General features: G+C 42.4%; 1 protein-coding gene across 1 annotated transcript in view; it reads left to right on the top strand.

The window, feature by feature from the left end:
* The window catches only part of bcl11ba (BCL11 transcription factor B a), a 41,422-nt gene extending 18,918 nt beyond the window's left edge, over positions 1-22,504 (top strand). Inside the window, exon 3 of the mRNA XM_079174432.1 lies at positions 17,914-22,504. Coding sequence (XP_079030558.1) covers positions 17,914-19,910 — 1,997 coding nt within the window. The 3' untranslated portion in view covers positions 19,911-22,504. The remainder of the gene's footprint in view (positions 1-17,913) is intronic.
* Positions 22,505-25,009: the final 2,505 nt, after the last annotated feature.

The following is a 25,009-nucleotide window of genomic DNA, read 5'->3' as shown; positions in this document are numbered from 1 at the left end:
AATTTTCAGCGACTTGCGAAAATTGATGTCCTGGCGTCAGGAATGAGATTGGTGGAGGAGGCTCTGTGTGTGTGTGTGTGTGTGTGTGAAGGAGGATGAAGACGGGGTGCAGATGATGAACACGGGTGGTGTTGGTGTGTGTGTGTGTTGGGGGGTCCATAACTTTTACAAAATCTCCTGTAATTTTGGAGAGTAAAATGAAAGGCTTTTCAGTAAACACACACACGTTGACATCGAGTCACGGAGGCTGGCTGCCAGCCATCTGTGACTTGTGTTTACTCTCAGTTCTTTATTTCAAACAGTAGAGACTTTATTTTGCACTCAGCTTCTCAAACTGTGTTTTTATGAATTCATTTTGGTTCTAATAAGAATATGTTTTCTTCTTTGAGGTGCCGTCTTTTTGCTGTTGCTAATGTGTGTGTGTGTGTGTGTTAGCATTGTGATGTAATGTAGCGCAGTGGCACTTTTGATAAAACACCCCCCTAAATAGAGTCACCTCAGATGTGTAACCCTCAGAGGTCCCTGGACCCTACTTTGAGAACCACTTGGTTTAGCAGCTACTGAGTCATGACGTTTACTTTGCTGCTGTTTTTTTTTAATAGCTTTGGAAAATCAGCTTTCCTTTGATGAAAATGGCATCTAAGTGAGCGAAGGTTGATTTTAGAAGCTTTCCATTTATTTATAGCGTTTCCCTCAAGGACTAGCTCATTTAAATTCCCCACAGGGACGATCAAGTTGAACAAACCTCTTTCTAAACCTTTGTGGTCTCTCCAGAGTTTGGGCATTTTTTTTAACAGAACCACTTGCTGTTGTTTTTATTGCAGTGTCACTTTGGTTTCTATGGAGGATTAGGAACTGTCATGACCTAAACATGATGCTTTACTAAAGTTTACATTTTAAAAACAGAGGTATAGATCTGCAGACCTTCTATTTACGATGATAGAAAATAATTAATTCGTAACGTTTCTCATTTAACAAATAAAGTTCAGCCACAATTTGTAAAATCAGTCTGAGCAAAACTAACATTTCAACAACATTCACTTCAAGTGTCATCAGAGCCGTGGCGATCGCTCCGAGGGAAGTGTAATCTCTGAACAAACTATAGGTTCTTTGGTGAATCATCTCTCTGTCGAACGGAGAGACTTTCATATAGCGTGTTGGCTTCTGTGACTGAGAGATCAGATCGGGCGATAAAGAGCTAGGTGCAGTTTGTTTCCATTGTGTCCCCGAGCTAGAAGGTGTTGTCAGGCAGGTAGTATGTGAAAGTGAATAGAGAGAGAAAGGCGGGAGGAGGCTGATTGGGAGGCTTTGTGGAGGTGACAATGGCTGGATGCAAAGCTACACTTCCCTCTGCACTCACAGAGACTCACCACTGATGATATTTCAGCACGCGAGCCCTCCAGGAAAGGCTGCTCCCTGCACTCGATCTGAATGCCATTGTCCGCTATGCAGGCTGCAGTGTGTGTATGTGAGAGTGTGTGGTTTACAGCAAAACTGTGCCTGCTGCTTCCAGTATCTTGTGTGTGGTGTGTGTGTGTGTGAGTCAGAGGGGGAGGGGGGATTAATGTGTCTATACACACCTTTATTGTTGTGTCAATTTTGACAAAATGTTTGTGTTTACGCTGCAATTTCCCTCGAAGCAAATCTGTAACGTGAGTGTTCGTTTATGTTTCAGCCAAACGTGTGTGTGTGTGTGTGTGTGTGTGTGTTTACATTGCAATTTGTGAAGGGGAAATGTCTGTAAATGTGTATGTGTTTGTAAAGAAGTGTCATTTGTGAAAATGTCTTTCGAGGCACATTCAGTGTTGTGTTTGCAGACCGATGTATTATTTTGAATCAAGGCAGAGCTCCATATGATCAGTTCTTTCAGTAACCCGACACATTTACCCGCTGAACCTCAAACTTGCTTTTTCCAACACTAATTTAGTAACAGAATGAAAGTGGGTGTCACATTCTGGCATATCTAGAAATATCCCATCTGCAGTCAAGAAATAACTCACAATATTTACATAGAAACAAATGCATATTTTACAGCTTTCTATCTGTGATACATGCAACACAAGTCAACCTATATCAAAGCTTATTTCATCATGACGAAGTTCCACTTAGAATGGAATCAATAAAACAAGATACAGCATATCCAATGTCAGATGGAAATGTGGTGCAGTAACAAACATTTAGCACCAAAGATGGAGTTCCAAAAAAATGAAACAAACTTTTTATTTCTAAGCACAGAATTGCATCTGTATTTGTGCAAATATGAACTTGGCCACACACTGTGTCCTGTATGAATCAGGGTGCAAAGAGTTACAGTGTTCCATCAAGCTCTCTGTGTCTGACTCCACAGTAGAACTGTGGTATCTTCCTACCACAGCGGGGGAATAAACTTGACAGTCATCTGGCCTGAAATTGGCTATAAAAAATGTTTGGCGCCCTGCTCATCGCCAAGTCTCTCTCTAGCAGCTCTTTTGCCTTTTTTTTGATCACCTTGAAATATCTCCTGTCTTCCCGCGTAACACCGTGTCATTGTCGACTCTGAATCAACTCCCGAGTTGTTCTTGGACTGGGACCAAGTCGCAGGTATTTTCTGAGGCAGAGTTCTCCCTGCTGAGTCTCAGAGACGACGCTGCTCTTTGTCTTCTCTCCTCCTGCCAGAGCAGCCTGCTCTTCCTCACCGTCTTTGAGGTTCTAAATCCGCGGCCGTTCCTTGTGTCGTCTATCAACCAGACACTGGTGGCTTTCACTTCAAGTCTACATACAAGATTTGATTTTGTAAAGTCGGAGCGCAGCAAAACACACACACACACACACACACACACACACACACACACACACACACACACACACACACACACACACACACACACACACACACACACACACACACCACCTCCGAAAAAGCTACTACATACGGTCATGTTGACACTTTAAAACCTCTTTGGTCACAACAGTCAGACTCTTGACTAAAAATAACTTGAGAATATTGTCGCACAGGCGGCAGCGGCTCCAGCCCGGCCGCACGGACAGGATGGGATTACCACAGTGTTTTGCTGCGTCGGGGGGACTCATTACTGCCCCTCTCCTCTACAATGGGCTGTTGGCGTTTAGCACCGGCCAAATCACCACTTAACAAAAGCTAATTTCTCACTTGGTTAAACTGGGAAGGATTAGGGGCTCTGTGACGGCGCAATCCATGTTTGGTGAAGAGTGAGGGATGGAAGGATGTTAGGAAAGGATTTAAACCTCAATTACAAGGGACTGAGGGCTTTTGTGTGTCCGTGGCGAAGGTGGGACACTGAGGTTTAGCGACTTCGCTGGAAATGTTTGCTTCCTTGTCGTACATGCGTGTGTGTGTGTGTGTGTATATTTGTGCTTGCAGCCGAGGGTGGCATAGCCTGACAAATACATGTTGATCCCCTTGTTTAGTAGGGTTTAAGTCTCCCCAGTTTCACATACTAGCAGAACTCGGGCTACACGCGAGGAGGGACGGCTCACAATCAAAGCTTATGACACAACAGCAATTTAAACCCTTCCTGTTTGTGTCATGTCACGGGAGCAGCAGATGGTTTTGGTATTACATTGTCTGGCCGCTGTAGCTCTCATCCACTTAAAAACCCTTAAAAACTCCTTCAAGACACTTTTTTCAGCTTAAAACCCCACAGGGCGCAGAACCACCCTACACCCCATTTAAACCACCTTTCCGATGTTGCAGTTGTGGGACTTATGCAACACTCCCCGATTCTTCACACAGCTACTTCCTTCACTTTGTGTGCTTCTCACTTCATTCAATGACAGCAGATTTTTTTGTGGTCATTTGGGGCAGCTACTAAACCCTTTTACCCTTCGACATGTTGGGACACTTGTGTTTCAAGCATTCCCCTTAGCATAGCATCCTCAAAACAAAGTCCTAGCACAGGGTAGAAGCCTTTCCTGCCCCCTGTAGCATCCTACAGCACTGCGTAAAGCCCGTAAGCACCTCTTAAAACCATTTAGCACCACCCCCTCCACCACTGCAACCCGACCGCCTTTTACTGGCTTTTCCCTCTACCCAATATTTAGCAGATGTTGCTGTCTTCAGCGATCATATTCATCTATTTATTTGGTGTGAGGAACATTCTTGGTGGCAGTGCAGTAAAACCAGAGCATGGGTCTCTCTGTTGTCACCCAGAACCAGATTTTGAGCTGCTTGCAGCATGAAGAAGGGAAGACGAGCGGGTTAAGGCGGGGGTTAGATTTCCCCCATGAACACCAAACCCTTTCGTTTGTATCAAAGCTTTGCCTCACCCCCGCTGACACCCCTGAATTATTCACTTAGAGGAAAAGATAAACAAAGCTTGCTAGCTACAGTTGTTCTATTGATTTCTCTGGGCAACATCATAGATAACAAAAAGAGGGCCGGTGGAGAGGAGCCCGGCTGCTGCTGTCTCTCTTTTTTTCATCTGTAAATAAATCAATAACATGCTAGTTTTTCTCCTGAGAAAGCAACCTGTGTCCTGCTTCCCAGGAAAGTAGAAAATGCATTTAAATGATATGTGCTTTGTTATTTTGGTAGTTAGTGCATGTGTCTATGGATCGGGGGCCTTGCCATGTGGGAACGGTCTTTTCTACCTGTTGGTTAGGCTACAATTGCCCATCGTTGGGGTAATTTGCCATTCGGAGCGAGGTTGGGGGTAAACAATGCTGGCTGAGGGCCAACAACCGCTTTGATTAGAAACAGGCTGATCCTCCCCGTCCTTTATGCTATAGGAAACATGGAGTGAGCGTTTCAAAATAAAAGATGCTCATAACCTTTTCACTTCATGTGTTACACTGAGTCTAGGGTTACAGACAGCCTCTTCACATGCTATGTCAAAGTGTCTTTCAGCTCCTGCATGACACACAGCTGAATTTTTGGCCCATTTAACAACGCTGCCGGCCAACCGCAGGATCCCTTAACTGCTCCTTTGGCGCCACTTGAAGGCTTGCAGATAAAAAGCGTATACCTGGGAGGAAATTGCAGGTTGGCGGGCACAGTGTTTTCTCTCTCCCTGACTAAGGCTGCTTAATCACCAGAGGGTTTCTCCATTGTTTTCTCTCCCCCTGCCCCACAGCACATTATTATGTCATCAAGATACTTAAGTACACTCCAATAGTACGCGGCCACCCATGAAGGCATTCTCAACAACCACAGGATCTGAAATGTTTTCTTCCTCTGCCCAGCTGAGATTGGTCAGTGGATAAAGTGTGACCTCGGCCCTCGACGGGCCTCCCATCATGGCTGCTGGCACAGCACCGCTGTCTGCCTGGCTGTGCTGAGGAGGCTTGCTAGCAAGGGAAATCAGATCAGTGCTCGATGCGAGCTTGACTGCAAAAGCTCTGACTGAGGCTCTATCGTAGGCTCTCCTTCCAGGCCTCTCAGAGAGTCATGTGACAAAGAGGTTTCTCCAGTTTTTCCATTTCCTCTTTGTCCATCACTTCACTCCTTCCTTTGGCGGCCCTCACAGTTTCACTCATTATGCCACCTTATTTTTCAAAGTTTGTGACAAAACATGTCACTGGAAGCTGCAGCGTGCTCTGATTTATCTTAGCACGCGCTGCAGGATTAGCACATGACGCCTCATGTTGCAGCATGACAGATTGTGGCTGCACATAGTAGCATGTTGCAGGATGTGGCTGCATGTTGCCGTGTGTTACAGCTGCAGGAGGTGGTGTGTGTTACAGTGTACTGTAATATGTATTTGTATAATCTTACTCACTAACTTGACTTTTTTGTCTGACTTACTTACTGGTATACTGATTATGTGACAAGGAAACAAGTAAAACCAGTGTGTTGCCCCTTTAAGAGATGGAACAGCCTCGCTAGACTACGCTTCAGACTGTGTGTGTGCGTGTGTGTGTGTGTGTGATGGTATGAGGCTCAGCAAATGAAAACAGATTGGAGTGGTTATGGGAGCAGGCCTGTTTCCAGTTAGTGTCGAGACAATGAGAGCACCGAGGAGCTCCTTTGCTTCCCTCTCTTCTGAGAAAAAGAAGTTGAGGCTTTCATATTTCGTCCAGAATATTCCATCCACCCATCATGCTTGACAATTAATAGTAGCAATACAAAAATAAACTTTACGCAAATTCAAATACATATGTAGCGGTATAACAATACAAAACTAGAAACCTGACAGAATATGGATGTGGTTTGGTTGTAGTTCTTTTTAGTAATGTAGGTTATTGTGACAGACGCATGTCTCTGCTACGACACACTATAGTCAACAAGCTCCTGAACTTTCAACCAGTGATTAATGTTCACATGCAGCTGTTGACCACTGTTAACTCTCACCACATAATGACAGCTCCTCTACAAGACACATTTGTTGACAGTCGTATAGCAGACCAGTTGACCGGCGATAAAAAGTTGCATGTGTGAAAATGCCTGACTAGTCTTACACTAGTGGAAGACAGACTGTCTCAAGAACTTAGGCAACACTCGTACTCCTGCACTTTACTCAAAGGTAGAGACCTGAACCATTATAGGTCATATATATATATATATATATATATATATATATATATATATATGTTGGTGTTTGCTAAAAAGCTTAGCTGCCTGCACTGTACTGTTCATATACATGGCAAATATAAAAGAAGGATCTCCAGTCCAACTGTGGCAATGAGCACTAATACAAACACAAATACACATACTTTGACTTCAAGTTACTATGAGGAACTTTTGACCGTTTATGAAACTCAATTCAAGACTGATGCCTCTATATGACCACCAGCGAGAATATTGGATAGTTGTGATTATTCTTAATGCTTGTCATCAGTGCCACCGGGTCGGTTCAGATGAAATGAACAAAAGTTAAAACAATTACAATATTTTACATACTTTGTTGTGTCGTTTGGATTCCTAACCTGAACATTTGTAAAATGATGGTTATGGCAAGAAGGATAACAACCTGGGTCATATTCTGTATATTTGGCCCATTCTTATTATTGGTAATAATAGCATTATACTTAGCCAACGTATTACCGATAGGAATGCGGCAACTCAAAAGTCAGACGGGTCAAGAAAAACACAAGTCAGATGATGAGATGGGTTTACATTAAACATCCAGGTTAGCCAAACTTAGAAATGAAGACAAATGCTAAAATATTTTCCCAAACTGTCTGAATTTGACCTTCTGGACTTGCCATATCTGTGCGCACACATGTTTCCTGCACAATGAGAGGTTACCACAGGCAAGAAAACCCAAGTTGTAATAAACTTGAATTTCCCTATAATATTATTGTCAAGTGAGTATGATCCAGCAGCATTATGCACCATTATGTGATTTAAAAAAGGTGTTGAACTTGCTTAAGGTGACTTAACCATGTCCCTTGCATGCAGGTATACAGTTTCCCTGTGTCTCTGCTGCCGTTTCATAGCTCTCCAGTCATCCAGGCCATATAAGGGCCTCCAGCACAGACCTGTCCCGTCATCCCTCCATCCATGCCCTCCTCTAACCTCCATCTGGTCTGGATCTGCTCTCCTCCTCGACCTGCCCCCCTCCCACCCCCTCTCCCTCCCCTCTCCTACTTTCTTCGCTGCCATTTCTGTATAAACAAAAGTGGAGTCTGACCATAACACTCAGACCCCAGGCTACACTCCTTCATTTTCATCCCCTCCCTGCTTCACCTCTTTTTCCACCTCAGCAAACCGTTTCTTTCTACATCTGTCTGCACGGGTGGAGTTAGTCAACTCCAACATGTCTTCTTTTATTCTGTCGTTTTAATACGGAGGACGATATTTAAATAGCCGCTAAAGGTTACATGTACAAGAAAAGATCTCCGCTTTGCTCTGAAAGATGAAAAGGTGAAGCTGATCAGAGGGCATAATGTTAAGATCATAAACCTGGGATTACACTCTGTCCTGTTCACCGGTGGAACGAGAAGTAAAGCAACGGCGGAGAGAGAGGAAGAGAAAGAGAGACATTTTTTTCTTCTTGACGCTGGTGTCAGGCAGCGCTGTAATATGTCTTATTCAGACAGGAGGGGCACTGCTACATCATAGTCTGGGATGGGGCTCTGGCATGTATGTGTGTGTGGTGTGTTCCAGGAGACTCCCACTCGGCAGTGTGCAATTTGGACAAGCTTTGTACAAGTGGCGGGAAGGAGGGAGAGGATTTGGATCGGACAGGCGACAGGGAGACATAGAGGAGAGAGAAAGAAAAAGAGAGAGAGAGAGAGAGAGAGAGAGAGAGAGAGAGAGAGAGAGAGAGAGAGAGAGAGAGAGAGAGAGAGAGAGAGAGAAGGATCCAAAAATATGTTGGAGCGCTGTCCCGGTCGAATCAGGCTCATGGCAGAGTTTCTCTATTGTTGCTACAGAGACCAAGCCAGCTCTTCACCTGACAACATGTCAATGAATAAACCTCAAAAGACAAAAGAAAACCCACTTTGTGTGTCTACAGAGGGGCTGTCCTTGCAGTATGGTACTGTAAACCCTGAAGATCTGAATCACTACGCCCAGTAATGGATTGATCATATTATACATTCTGCTGTTTAAATAAATCAGGTTGCCACCAAGAGGGTATGTGTGGTACTGGTTTCTCAATTTGATTATACGATATTCATGCCTTTTTTTTTGTTTGTCTGTGAAAACAATATGTTTCTACTTTTCCTGGTGAGAGTACTGTTGACTAATCGTAACATGTTCTCTTACCTTAGAGAGGACAAAATGGGCGAATCCCAGAAAACAATGTTTCAAATCGTGGATACAAACTAAAATAAAAGGACATTTGTTCTTTGCCCATCTAGCCCACTATTTTAGCTAGTACCTGATAATGGACGATTATGCGTCTTGTGATTTATGTCCAGTGCCAATATTCAGTGCCCCCCTTTATATAAGGAGATAAGGAGTTTAGGTGGTGGGAGAGAATCGGACTCTCAGGAGACGAGTTTGCATCCTGTCACAGACTTTCATGGTCTTTCCCCAACCAAAACATATATTGCCATCATCTTGTAGAGCATTATGATTGTAAAACACGTTGGTTTTGGATGTTAAAAAGAAACATCATTGAACTTTATCCTGGCTTTGTCAGAATTGTCCAGTTTTACACCTGTGTGTGATAGCTGAACATCTCATTCCAAACTTATGGGCATTACTTGGCTGCTGTAATAGCCTCCACTCCTCTAGCCTTTCTACCAGACCTGGAACATATTTGACATGGTTACACTTTGTAAACTCTGAATTTGAATCACACTACGCTACAATCCAAGGCCCCTTTAACTGAAGGCTAATGTTGGCCCCTCACACCTAGGCTTCCCTGTCTAATCATCAGCTCATGCAGGGACATGTACCAGGTGCATCCTGCATTGTGTGCGTGTGTGTCTAGGATTAGGGGGACCACTGGCACCAGTGGGGTGTTTGGGGGAGGATGCTGCCCCTACAGAGCCCTTTTCTGCCACCACACCTCTCATATACATGTAGTCTACACACACAGTTCTACACACACACTCCCCAGGTGCAGTGGTGCGGGCCAGTGTGTGGGATTAGCTGGTATGCTCTGGCACTCTCTTCTGTTAATCCCTCTAATTTGTGAACAGGGCAGACACACTCACTGCAGCAGTTTGTTTTGGATTGCATCTCAACACCTCATTTCGGCTACAGCTCTGAGGACTACTTGTTTCTTGTCATGTTGTGTGAGACGGAGTTCCTATTCTTCCTCCTGATATGCTGAATGAATTCTAATTTGGCTATGATCAGCTATGCCCTCTTTTAAAATATGAATACATATATATTTAAATACAATTGTGATATAAGAAGGCAAACCCCCCCCCCCCCTCATCTTTCTTGTCTTGCTTTAACGGTCAGTGCTGGTATACACACACCTTGCAATGATAATCCTTTGTTGGCTGGGTAACATGCAGAGAAGATGTGGTAATGCTGAAGTTCAGCTCGTGCTGGGATGAAAGAAGGTTGACTCTTAAAGAGAAAGAGTAAAGGACACACAGCTACAGAGTGGGAATGAAAATAAATGCAGCTCATGTTAATTCTTCAGATGGTACCTGTTAACCTTTCTGTCTGAGTTAGTGCTGGTGAGACTAACTGGCCCTGCTGTATACCAACACTTGCTTGGTTTCTACTCAACTGTCAAGTAATTATGGTGAAAACTTTCGCTACGCCACTAAAATTAGATGAGTTGAGAGGGTGTCCATCAGCTGCACCCAAAGAAATTCCTTGGAAAAGAAATATTCCGGAATCTTCCTGCCACCAGCAGCAAAAAACCAGCAGCAAAAAACTACCGTGCCAAAAAGTGCTTTGTAGGTGAGATTAAGAATGAGGATGTCATCTTCATGTTGCAGAGCCAGCAGGGTGGTGCCTGAAAAAGGCCACAAAATGGCGTCAAGCGTGCATCAGTTCAACGCAACTCTACAACTTCTTGTAAGTTATCTTACAGAAGTAACAAGTGACTTGTTCTATTCAGTCCCTACTGTTAAGGATAGACAACCCCTATTTCAAACAGAAAATGACTAACATGAACGTGACATGGTTATGTCACAGTTATGCTGGAATCTGCGTTGTTACAAATGTAAATGTGATTATAGTTCTGGGTTCACTTTAGCCGTCTATTCAGTGTGAATATCAGGGAGAGTTTTTCAGAAAAAAACATCAAGAAGAAAACACTTTTCATCTTTTGTGCAAAGAAGTATGCACAACTTTTCATTCTCCCAGATTCCTTATTAGAAAACCTCTACCTACTCAAAGCCAAATATTGAATTTTCCACTCAGCTTTTTACTTTAGGCACATGATAATACACAAAAAGAAAAAGAAAAAAACCTTGGATGGGAACCCAGCTCATGGCATGTAGGCTGACAGTAACAGCCTGTATAGCAGCAAGAGTATGGGGTTTGCCTCTTGGTCTTAAGCCAACAGCATCTGTGGCGAGCTGAGCTCAGAGATGACTCAGTTTCCCCAGAAGGAGTTTTTAGTCTGGCCGACCAAAGCTTCGGGAGCTGTGAAGTAGCTGTATTGAATCAGTGACTCAGACGCCGCAGATAAAGCCTGTACTGGCTTGAGATTCTCATTTCCGTACAGTTGGGGCAATTTAATTAAAGCTACTGCTGTGTGGTCCTGTAGTGATTTTAGTCGCAAGCTATTAAAGCTTTTTAAAAAGCCTGTTGGATGACGCAAAAACCCCGCTCTCTAACCACTTCATTTAAAACTAACAGACTGCTTAAAGAATACTGGGAACTTGGCGCCAAATGAACTCTGCTTTTTTAAATGATCTCATTAGGAGGAGAAACATGCAGAGACTAAACACTTTTTAACTCTCCTCAAGCAAAAACAGAACATTCTACTTCTTACCATAGTATGGATATATGGAGTATACACGTTTAGCCTACTGTGCCTGCAGAGATGGAAACACACACACACACACACACACATCCGATTTGCATGTATTTGTTGCCGTGCTATGATGATAAACAAGATATTAGCCATGCAAGATGAGGATTTGTGCCTTTGTTTGTGTGTGTGTGTGTGTGTGTGTGTGTGTTTGTGTGTGCCTGGGTGGGGGTGGGGTCACCTCCAGATCATTCACATGTTAATGACACTGCTGGCTTAATAATGCAAAAAAAAGAGAACATGTCAGGAAAGTTTTTACAAGCGTGACGAAAGGCCAAGAGAGGAACACACACACACACACACACACACACACACACACACACACACACACACACACACACACACACACACACACACACACACACACACACACACACACACACACACAGCCACTCTGTACCCTTGGCTCATGTCAGATTTGTTCTGTATGTAAATGCCTCGGCGCTGACATTGCTCCACTTACATCAAGACCTGCTCTGCTGCTCCACTTCCTGTATGCAAACCAGCTCAGATCTCTAATCCACTTTTGATTGGACGGAGGGAGCGGGTGCTACTGTACAGCACGGCGTTAGTAAGCCTCCTTGATTGAGAGATCAAGGTGAAGGGACAGAGGAGGAGGAGAGTACTACACTAACCAGTGGGATGAAATGATGAAACCCAGACTGGATGGAAGAGAGAGAGAGAGAGAGAGAGAGAGAGAGAGAGAGAGAGAGAGAGAGAGAGAGAGAGAGAGAGAGAGAGAGAGAGAGAGAGAGAGAGAGAGAGAGAGAGAGAGAGAGAGCTAGATCAATCAGCATTAGAACTGTGGTCATGGAATTTGAATCACCTTACTATAGGAAACACATAAACATTATAGTCTCAAGGTTACCTGTCAAACTGGATCTGTTTCTGATGATCAGTTCTATATGTGGCTCTAAAGTGTGTGTGTTAACAGTGACAGAGACACTGGTACGTATAATAATTGAATTCCTACAGAAATGCTTAGGAACTCAGAAGCTATTCATGAAATGCATTGTTGTTTTCAACCGGTTTGAGTTTTGAATCCTTTCATCGTCTTACTTGTGATGAGCAAATGACAGTTGGCAGTTAGCCAGCAGCATCACACCTATGCACACACCTACACACACACACACCTGCACACTTCTCAGTTAAGAAGGTGGTTCTTCAATGTGTCCAAGGACACATTTGCGTACACACTGCTAAAAGAATGTGACTTAGACCACCTTTGAATGCGCTCTGTGATTCCACCTCGATGTGTCCTCAGTGTGTCTTGGGTGCAATCACACCTGTCATCAGAGCTGTCCACTTGTGATCGGATCACACAGGATGCATGTTAACGCCATGGTGTAAACCGGCCAGAGTTTGTTGAAAGAATAAATCATTTTATCAAACCTATGATCAAATATTTTTAATTCAAGGTTCCCAGAAAAAAAAGCAAGTAAAGGTTTTATGTCGTCATAGATATGTATACTTGACAAGAACAACACTCGACCCTTAAGTTTGCTCCACGTTTCTCACTGCGCTTAAATGTAGTAAAGTTCAGTGAGTGAAAGTTTGGAAGGTTTGGAGTTTTTTCCCTGTGATGAAATTCAGTTAAAAAACGATAAACCTTAAAGTAAACTATCACAAGGGGACCAAGAGGATACAAAATGAGTGAAAAGAAGAGTGAAACTGTAAATCGAATGTAAAAGCATCCATTTAAGTGGCGTTAGATATTAAAGATGAGTGCGTTTAGCTCTGGCGTTTCACGGTCCACTTCAGTGTTTGTCTTCTCCTCAGCCGCCGGCCACAGAGATGTATGAGATAAGTTGACACAATAATCCGGCGGCGCTCCTCTGACACTCGCTACATTAATCGCACACTTTACAGCGATCTGCGCTTCCTCTGTAATTGCACAGATTTGACTCCCTCTCTAATCCTCTCTCTTCCTCCCTCCCTCATCTGTAATAGCTGTGATTTAATTTAGCTATTTAACCTGTAATTCCAGCAATATTTATTGAGGAGTGTGGGGGGGGGGGGGTCGGGCCATTAGCCGGCCCAGATGAATACACTGAGATGAAAATGAACGCCGCTAACTGCCAGTTGACCTTCGCACTGATTTCTAGCCGTTCCCTCTCTTCTCTTTTTTATGAGCCGCGGCCGCAGTAATTATAGCAAATTAAATCATAGTGAAAACTGGATTCAGTCAGTAATGAGAGTTTTATACTGTGTGAAACAGAGCCGGGGATAGAATACCTACAAGCAAGCGCCACCGAAGGATAGAGGGATGGATAGAAGGATGCAAGGCAGTGTATTTGTCACTGCATATTGTTTCTGTTTGGATATTTCTCCTCCAAAGGGCGCACACACACACACACACACACACTATAATATGTAGAGTCTTGGATAGAAAACATATCTAGAGATGAATGTATGCATTAAACACACACACACACACTAATCAGAATGCTTCAGTAGTAATCACAATGACAGATTCCTGCACACAGTGACGCACGTGTTTTCTTCTCAGCAGACACCATTTGAGCTGTCAAAATATGTGTGTGCGTGTGTGTCCATTAAATTATCAACCCTTGTCAAGAAATGTGCAAAAAAATTAATTCCACTTTAATTACCCACAATAGCACACAGTGTGTGTGTGTGTGTGTGTGTGTGAGTGAGTGTGAGAAAAGGCCGAAGGGTCCTCCAGTGACTGACTAATGTTAAGTCACTTCATTTTGTCAGCACCTGAATGTTTTACAGGTGATTTTTAAAATTTTTTTTATTATTATTAGAATAACAATTTTTTTTTCTTTTCCTGATGTGATCCATGATTTGAAAGTTGAGATGAGTTTGATTCCTGGGACATTGGCTGTGTGAGCATGTGTGTGTGTGTGTTTGTGTGCAAAATGTCCTGAATTTTATAATGGATTTCTGCAATTTATATTAATATATAAACATTAAAAGTTCATGTATTTCAAATATTTCCATTAAATGATATGCTAGGTAAGAGTTAGCGGACTATATTGTGGGTGCATAAATTAGCATGAGTAAACAGATTTTTATTGCCTATATGTCAAATAAATGCTCACAGCTGCTTACAAATGCTTAGTTACTAATCCCTGAAGCCACAGGCTCTGGACTGGATATTAGATTCCTTGTAATCCCTCAGCAGCAGATTGCAAGATACAATTTCACTATACTGCTACAGAAAACACCTATTGGTCTGTTTTCACCAAAACAATGTATCAACATTTCTGTAAGGCTACAAGATACAGAAGTATATAAATCAAGGTATTATTCGGACTATAACGGAGTGCAGCTGATTTTAATATCCTCTCAACAGAAGTTACAACTGATTTTATTTTACATAAACTGTATAATATATACTTTTCTAAATGTTTAGAAATATTAATTTATATTATATATCGTATATCTTACAGTGATTGCTTCTCATAACGTAATAGCATTCTCTCTCTCTCTCTCTCTCTCTCTCTCCGACACCACAACATTTTTTAAAAATGATTTAAAAGATTTAAAGGTGTGTGTTCTGTACAGTATGTATGTCTATGTATAGAGATCAGCACGGTGCAAATGGCCAGATGAATGGAACGACAGATGATTGACAGTCTTCATGATGCTTTTATTCCATTGGACAGTCTGAATCTCGCCGCTGTGTTTGCACATCGCTGTGTTTCACGCAGCAGGTATATGGACGTCTTTCTCATTGGTGTGGGAAGTAAATGTCTCTGATGATACTTGGTACAGCTGGCAGGTAGTTAAAAAGTGCAGCTTGGTTTCCACCTCATGTTGTGTGCAGTGGGTGTGAAATTTGAATGGTCAAATATACCATTCCAGTTTGCTCTGGATTTTGGTTGACTGGTTCCAATGTGTCTTGTAGTCCTCTATGTGTTGTCTTATAATTTGGTTTCGTCTAATGGCGTTTCTATTGTGTCTATATAGAGTCCTAGAACCAGCTGTCTGAGGGGGCATCCCTCTAGAGTCTCACTGAAGATGAGGGCTATGTTGTGGAGCGTGTCAGGGTCACTGTCTTTTAGGTGGTTATAGAATTGAAATGCTCTCTTTTGAATTTTGATAATTGGTGGGTATCGGCCTAATCCCGCGCTGCTTGCATTTTTTGGTGTTTTCCGTTGGGTACAGAGAATGGACATGCAAAAGTCTCAATTTGGTATTCATCCCATTTTGTAAAATCTTGGCTGTCTCTCCCTCTCTCTCTCTCTCTCTCTCTCTCTGTCTCTCTCTCTCCCCCTCTCTCCCCCTCTCTCTCTTTTTTCATATGGAAATAGGAAATAATGGGGTGATTAAATAGAGTCGTATATTAAAGTACAGCTGACATTAGAATTAGCATAATGTGCTCTCGCCTCGGGCTGCATACTTTATTTGCCATCTGCGTTGGACTCCCTTCCCCCAGGAGGGCGCGCGCACACACACACACACACACACACACACACACACACACACACACACACACACACACACACACACACACACACACACACACACACACACACACACACACACACACACACACAGTTCCCCTAAACAAAAACCACGCTCCTTTCACTGCGGCCGGAGAGAAATGGCTTTTCAGTGCAAAAACACACTGTCACTCTTCCTCTGACACTTACAGACACACACACACACACACACACACACACACAATCCCCCCCCCCCCCCCCCCCCCCCCCCCCGATGACTTCTGTATGCAGACTAGAAGTTCAACTGAAAGACGGAGGATGGAGGGAGGATCTTCTCTCCAGTTTTTACTCATGAATCAATGGGTCGAGCGAACAGAGAGAGGGAGCGAGGGCTGGATGTTTCTTTTTGGGAGTGTTCAGGGTCTTAAGATTCAGCAGTAAAACAGCACAGCAATGTGTGTGTATGTGTGTGTGTGTGTGTGTGTGTGAAAGCATAGAGAGAGAAAGGTGCACACATGAGGCATGGAGAGCTGTTATTTTCATTGTACGTGTGTGTGTGTATGTGTGTGTGTGTGAATGTGCTGTCCACTATAATTAAATCAAAAGGCGCTAAAAGACTGTTGAGGTGAACAGCTATTGAAAAATTGAGTGATGAATTATTACAGTGAAGTAATTTCTTTTTTGCAGATTTTTGGAAAATAGATTAATATTACTGCTACGTTATTATACTTTTACTATTGTTTTAATTTAATTTAAACTTTATTGCATACATCTATATTAACTATACAATTGATTGATCTGTATATTTTTATTTTGCATTATGCATGTGATTAATTTCAATGCGTAATTTGAATTAATTAAATCTTTTCAAGCGTGCATTTCCAGACTAAGTGGATTCTTAGATTAGAATTTGCATCCCATAGTAGTGCATTCTTATATAAACACATCCTCAAATATAACAATGAAAACAATATTAGTATACAGCATACATTTCTGTACCTGTGTGTGTGTGTGTGTAGCTGCCGGAAAAAGCCACATGTACACATATACGCACACAAATAAGTGAAGCAATTACAGCAGCATGTGTTTCCCCTAGTATCTGAAATTAGTGTACTAGGTCAAGACAACGCGCTTTCATTTAATACATACACAAGCGAGAACAAGAGCACAATTACCACTATCTCTGTGTGTGTTTGTGTGTGTGGAGGGGTGTCTGTGTATACTCCCTTTAGGAGTGCTCCTCAGCCTGTTTAGTGTTCTTTAGTCGTGGATCTGGCTTGGTGTACTGTGGTGGTAACAAGTTCCTTTTGAAATGCGAGAACCTGTGTGTTACATGAAAGCACTTGCATTGATTAGATGTTAAAAGTAAAAAATAGAGCAACACTCTCTCAAAGGCATTTTTTGAGTCAACATTATTTGAAGACTGTGCCTTGTTTATTCAGACTAGCAAATAACAGAGATACAACTGCCTTTTTCTAAATGGGAATTATTTTAGAATTATCATATATGTAACCATCATCTCGAGTTTGACATTTCCTACTCGGCAAACATTACTGACTGCTTGGAGGGGTTCCCAGCTTTTAAAATCGTTCACTCAGCACACTTACTGCACGTGTAAGCCCAGATGCAGACACACACGCACAGTGGCACACTATAATAATCCAGCAGTTTGTAGTGGAATATTCACTCCGCACTTCGTGAAAGATTAAGCACCTCTTAAAACATCGATCCAGTGTGGGACAATCCAGTGTGACTGTGAAAATGTACTTCTCGAAAGTGTGACAAGTTTGTAGCATTTATGTGACAACATGATGAGCCAAGGCATTTCCAGCTACTAGGAGTATTAGACAGCATGTAAAGCATACACACCTCACTGCTTTTCAGCCAAGAAAAGTTTTCACACTGCAAATAAGCTGTGTTCATTTATTTAAAAAGCAATATTGTCCCTAACAATTGAATATATCAATGAAGTATAGATTTAACTTTGACATAATAATCTTTAAAAGGGAATCAATGTTTCATTTTGCACAGGAAACATACTTGTCATTTCAGATGTGCTTGTTGATCTCTGACTGAAGTTCTATGAGTGTAGTATAAATGAGTTGGTTCTATATTGAATGCATTTCTGTTTCTTTTTGTTGCAGGTGGCAGGGATGAGCCTTCTAGCTATATATGTACCACATGTAAGCAGCCCTTCCCCAGCGCCTGGTTCCTGCTGCAACATGCCCAGAACACCCACGGCATTCGCATATACCTGGAGTCCAACCCCTCCAGCACGGCCCTCACACCACGCATCACTATGCCTCCACCCATGGGCAACAACTCCATCCCGCAATCCCCCCTCAGCAACTTTCTTGGGGACAACAATCCTTTCCACCTCTTGAGGATGACGGGCCCCCTTCTCAGGGAGCCTCCCCCAGGCTTCATGGAAAACCGCCTCCCCAACACGCCTCCATTCATCAGCCCGCCTCCCCGCCACCACCTGGACCCCCATCGGCTGGAACGCCTTAGCGCAGAGGAAATGGGCCTCATCTCACAGCACCCCAGTGCCTTTGAGAGGGTGATGCGGCTAACGCCCATGGCCATGGAGTCCCAGTCCATGGACTTCTCCAGGCGCTTACGTGAGTTGGCAGGGAACAACAACAACACCACACCACCATTGTCACCCAGCAGGGCCAACCCTATGCACCGACTACTGAACCCCAACCCCTTCCAGCCTGGGCCAAAATCACCTTTTCTGAGCACCCCTCCCTTACCGCCGATGCCCCCAAACAGCATCACCCCTCCCCAGACACAGGCCAAGGTCAAGTCTTGTGAGTTCTGCGGTAAGACCTTCAAGTTCCAGAGCAATTTGGTGGTGCATCGGCGCAGCCATACTGGAGAAAAACCATACAAGTGCCAGCTGTGTGATCATGCCTGCTCTCAGGCAAGCAAGCTGAAGCGCCACATGAAGACCCACATGCACAAGGCTGGATCCCTGACGGGGCGCTCAGATGATGGACTGTCCACCACAAGCTCCCCAGAGCCAGGTACCAGTGATGTCACAGGTGAGGGGATGAAGAATCGCGATGGGGACTTTCAGGAGGAAGGCAATGAAGAGGAAGAAGAGGAGGAGGAAGAAGAGGAACTTGAGAATGAGAGTCGACCAGAATCCAACTTCAGCATGGAGTCTGAGTTCTACCGGAACAGGGAGAATGGCTCTAAACTGCCATTAGAGGAGAAGTCATCACTCGCCCTTGAGAAGATGGTGGTTGGTGGGGGGCTCAATTCTATACAGCAGTACAATAATTTGATAGTTGACAATCGTAAAAGGATGCCCTTCTCTAAGAGGGGCTCGGATGTCCAACGGGACACTGGGGTTGAGGACTCAGTTGTTGGGGTGATGGACCACCACCAACAGGAAGAGAGGACAACCATTAACGGCCGGAACTGTGGCTCCGGGGACTCTTTCTCAGGCCTATTTCCCCGTAAGCCCACCCCTATCACAAGCCCGAGCCTGTCCAACTCCTCAAATAAAAGGATCAAGATTGAGAAGGACTTGGACATTCCCCCAACACCCCACATCCCTTCTGAGAACGTCTACTCCCAGTGGTTAGTAGGCTATGCTGCCTCCCGCCACTTCATCAAAGACCCTTTCCTAGGCTTCACTGACTCCAGACAATCGCCCTTTGCCACCTCATCTGAGCACTCGTCTGAAAACGGCAGCCTGCGGTTCTCAACACCTCCGGGCGACCTGCTGGATGGAGGCCTGTCGGGCCGCAGCGGCACCGCCAGTGGAGGCAGCACACCTCATCTGGGTGGAGGTTCAGGCCGGCCTAGCTCCAAGGATAGCAGGAGGAGCGACACCTGTGAATACTGCGGTAAGGTGTTTAAGAACTGTAGCAACCTGACGGTGCACCGGCGCAGTCACACTGGTGAGAGGCCCTACAAGTGTGACTTGTGCAACTATGCCTGCGCCCAGAGCTCCAAGCTCACACGCCACATGAAGACACATGGCCAGCATGGCAAGGAGGTCTACCGCTGTGACATTTGCCAAATGCCCTTCAGCGTGTACAGCACTCTGGAAAAACATATGAAAAAGTGGCATGGAGAAACTTTGATGACCAATGAGGTCAAAATTGAACAAGCAGAGAGAACCTAAACCAGGTTTACTGTTTCCATACTCTGCGCCACACCTTGACTAAAAAAATAAACAAAGGGGGTAGCTGGATACTCTTTTTCTGAAATGTTAATTTTGGGTTAATTTTCTGTTTTTGAAACTGCCAACTGAGAAAAAAAAGTGAAAACAGAGATCTTAACACCAATTGAAGCTGTCTAAACTGCCTCATTTGGGGTTCCTTTTTAAACAATCAGTCAGTTGAGTTATAACATATGTGGAGCCTTTAACTGTGCAATAATTTCTGTATTTATTGGATTTTGTATTTTGGCATGTGCAGGTACAATATTATTTAGGATTTTTTTTTTTAAACTTTGATTTTGCGTTACCGTGTTAAAACCACATGATATCCTGAGAGTTTTTTAGAAGACAAAAGTCAATTTTGAGTAATTTTTATTGGCCGCTGCTTGTAGGAAATTGTATATTACGCTAAATGTGTGATTTCTTGAAGAGAATTTGAATTCAATCTTCAATTTGAAAGTGGCGTTAACTGAGAATGCTAGAATTAGTCTATTTTGTGTGATGATGATACGCGGACAACAATCCTTTGGCATTGTAGCATGAACTGAGTCTAAAACATGTCAATATAATTGGATATGTAGCACTGAGCGTCATATTTGACAGTAAATCTAAAATCAAAGAGGATCCCAAGGTTCATAAACCCTGTCTCCTCCTGAGAACATCATTACCAGCCAGAAGAAACTGATTCTAGATAAGGCAGCTGCTGACTGGTACGACAACTATTCCTCATTTCTTCTGCTTTCCATCCTCCCCCCATTTTACCTTCATTCATAGATCCATGTATTATATTTTGCATGAAGCCATATGATCTAGGTTAGATTATTTATTTGGAGTAAACTGAGCATGAAGCCATGCAATACGAGTATGCATAGAGCTAGATAAGAAAGTAAGCACAGGGACATCTCAGGGTGAGCTATACTATTTTTCTTGATTTAACTGTTCACTCCTATGCTTCCAAAAGCAGTTCCATTTCATAATATTTTGAAATATTTAGGGACATTTGTGTCCTCTACACAGCATCCCTTGCTGCCCTCTGACCCCCCCTACCAGGTTAATGCCCACGTTTGACCCTCAATTCAAAGCAGTTGGATTCAATTTAAATTTGAAGTCACATCCTCTCAGATTTTATCGTCAACATTTATAGAAATCAACATCCCTATGCATTTCTTGTGCTAAAATATCTTACAATTTGTTAAAAAAGTGGTACAGTAAATATTGACTGGTATTGTTAGAGTGATTCTATAATTGTACAATCTGATCTCCAGGAATAGAAGTTCCTCCGTTAGTTGTGGGACAGGTTTGTGTAGAAGAGGAGATATATACATCAGTGTGTGCTGAAGTAGTAATAGTAAGACAAGCAGCATCAGCCCGCTCCATGCCCCTTTGTTCTTTTGAATATCATAACCCCAGTTTTCTTTAGGCCCCATCCACCTCATAGTGGCACTTTTTTTCTTTTAAATCAGAACTCTTAACAAAAGACCCGACTTTATGATTTTTCCGTCCGACACACACACACAGAGAGCTGGACAGAAAAGGTACTAAAGGGTCTAGGGCTTGGGATCTCCTGACGCTAGTGCCCAGGGTTGATAAGCTAGGCTTTCCCAATGCTGGCACTATAAAATTTAAAAAATAAATGAATGAATAAAAAACAGTTTATTTGGGACAGTTTTTGTACTGCCATTCAATTTGACATGAGTGTGCCTTGAATAATGATCTTCCTATTTATTATCTAAGACAAATGCAACACTTTTTATGAAGCATCAAATTGAACGCGAAAAAAAGATTAAATTGTGTTAACTGTAACTTGAAATTTGAAATTTTCACAGAAATATTCAAATTAATACAAATGAAACAATACTGAGTTTGGATTTAGGAGTACCCAGCACAATATCAGTGTGTCTGTGTGTGTATATATGTATGCATATGTACATATAAAGGCACAAACCTATATATAGATATATATCAAATTCCTCACTCATAAGGACAAGAGTCTGTCCCACAACAGAAAATTCCAGGAGTGGACAAAAGCCACAAAAAAAGTCAAGGAAGAGACTCGACAAAAATCAGGAAATGCAGAAACTAAAAAAAGAATTTAGTGCACTCTGTCTTAAAATAAGTTTACAGTATTGAAACAAGTACAAGGGTAAAATAATATTTGTGTGTATGTGTGTTTTAAACAAACGAGTATTTTTTTTTCCAGGTTTGCTTATAAAGTTTTCTCTGAATGCCGTAGTGGCAATGTGTATATTCTTTTCTTTCCTTTTCCTTTTTTTTGGTGACGGGGTTTTAGTATATATATAAATATATATGAATATATATTACATTTTTCTTGTTTACTGTAAAAGTATACCAGTATTTGTAATATTGGAGAATGCCTGGGCATTTTACAAAAATAGAAAAAAGGTTGTTTTTTATTTTTTATTTTGCAGTCCAATTAAATTGTGGGTCTCTTAAACTGTTTTTGTCACTGTAACTGTAAAAGTCTTAAGTTTTCGTAACTTTTATTCTGCCTTGGGTGTAATGAAATAAAAAATAAACAAATTAAAAAATGACTGAGCTGTAACAAACTTGGATTTGGTGGTGGGATTGGGGTAGGGGTACGGGTGGAGGGGTGGGTTTTCTCCCTTAGGAACAACAGAACATTGGTTCTGCTTTTCAGGAAAAACACACTGAGAATTCCTGACTTGTATCTATTTTTCTTCTTCTGGAATGGATTATTCTTCATGGATGGTTTGAAATACATGTGTAGGCACTTGCTGTCTTTCCTAAGGAGCTTGTCTTTTTTTAACTTGTGGGCTATGTGCATCCTTTTGTGAATAGGGTACTCTGAGTACCTCGGGACGTCTTGCTCTTATTTCGGGTGCAGGGGGAGAGTGACTTCATGCCAATGACAAGATACAACTCACAGGCTGCCATTAGCTATTTTTCCTCTCATTGGGCAGAATAGATAACCTGATGAATTTGTACTGTTGTAATGAATCACGTTGTACAGAAGGGGATGTTTGACGGCGTTTTAGTGACAAAAACACAAGTCAAGGTTTTGTTTACCACTCTATTGGTTGTACATAGTTTTCTATGACTACACTGTTTTCATTTAATTTAACCTTTTTTTCTTTCTTTTTATTTGTTTGTGATTTTTTTTAACTGGCACTGGCAGTGACTTGCTGTGTCTGGGGTTTGGGTTGTTGGTTGTTGCGGGGAGTAAGGGGGGGGGGGGGGGGGGTCTATTCTGTTTGACTTTTGTGACCTCCATGTCATTTTTCAGGCACATGCCTCCCCCATTGATATTTCTCGGCTTGAGAACAGAGCACAAATACAAGCTGTTCAAATTCCTCTGCTTGTTTGTCTCATTTCCTTTGAGCTGGTCTGACAGAAAGGGACCACACACTGATGGACATAAACCTGAAATGTTATTCACAAACATTTAAACTCCGCTTGAGGTTTTAGGCATAAATTAGCTTGTCCTGAAAACACATCAACTCCCAAACACATTTACTGCTGCGGCGCTGATCACAAAACCCACAATCAGATGAACACCTGCAAATCAAAGAGTTGCCGAGATGATGAGAAAGAAAACAATTCCATTCCTTTAATGCTTTCTTACAAGCTCGCAGAAAATGGCTGGTGCTTAGATAAAACCCTGAGAGCTGCTGAATTTCCCATCAGCAGCACTTATCTAATAGAAGCATAAACTAATCCAGTAAGGTGGCATTTCGTATGACAATAGACCTTAAGTGTCAGCCGCTTCCTGATACTGTCAGGATGAAGTTGAGAAAATGTAGTCCTGTTCTATACCAGAGGGGAGGGGCTGGGACTTGGGGTGGGGCTTTTGGGGTGGAGATGTAATGCTGTTTGTGATGTCACTTTATTTAAATACATGAACTGACTCTTATAGGTTGCGACTTGTGTTCTCTATGATGTCACTGAGATGCGGCCTGTGGACGCCATTGACTGGTTACAGTAAATATGACATTGAGACTCCCGCTGTCTACTTCTCCTTTTTTTAAAGTGCACCGCACCACAAAATGATGGTGCATTAGCAGCACATGAACAAACGCCGAGGTCCACAGCAAAAAGAGTCTGTTGAATATTTCAGATAGTTTTGACAAGTTCAAGCCATTCAACACATCACAATTTACTGTTATCCTGTTAATGAATACATTGCATTCACTGCATGGTGCAGTCATTAACAGGACACTTTTACCTAAACTGTATACTGTACATCTGAATTCCCTCTGGACATCTATAATTAAATCTGAAATATTTTGAACCCTCCTGTCTTTAAAGTGTATTTAGTTTTAAAGCACATGCGGTGCACTTCAGCACATCATGTTAAGTGTCAATAAATGAAACCTACTGTGAAAACAGTTCTGATGCTCCCGTCTAAACAATGCACAATACACGTCAGTGAGTACACTTTGCAGTACAGTCCCTCACAGGATACTTCATTGATATACTGTAAGTAAAGTTGAATTCCTTTTGAGCTGTAACCAGCACTGAAGAGTTTTACCAGTGTAAATAGTGTCGAGTAAAGTTCATCACGTCACCATTTACTGTTAAGCTGTTAATAACCACACATTGTACAGCAGTCATTAACAGGACACTTATATACTTATACTACAGGAATATTAATCATCCACAATTAAACCTGGAAAAACATTTCTATCAGTATATAATTATGAGCCTTAGATTAAACTTCAACACATCACAACTCACTATTATCCTGTTACATATAGATTCATTGTTGTGTAGAATATTACATATATTGGATGTACATCTTAATTCTCTTGGAGTCTCTCTAATTAAATTTGACAGCATCACTGAAAAAACACAACAACCTTCTAACACTCCAGTTAATTTGTAACATACTTTTCACCTGTTTAAAACATGTGGAAGTGTCTTAAACCTGCATTCTCTCTACTGGCCATCAGGCGGCGACTCCTCTGGTTGCAAAAAGAAGTCGGATTGTATAGAAGTCTATGAGAAAATGATCCGACTTCTCACTTCTCTGTAAACATTGTAAACATGAGTTTATGGTCTCAAACTCTAGTTTCAAGTGTTCT

This window comes from Pholis gunnellus (assembly GCF_910591455.1).
Source record: "Pholis gunnellus genome assembly, chromosome: 15".
Taxonomy (NCBI): domain Eukaryota; kingdom Metazoa; phylum Chordata; class Actinopteri; order Perciformes; family Pholidae; genus Pholis; species Pholis gunnellus.
The sequence above is the reverse complement of the archived record's forward strand: the minus strand, read 5'-3'. Positions and strand labels throughout refer to the sequence as shown.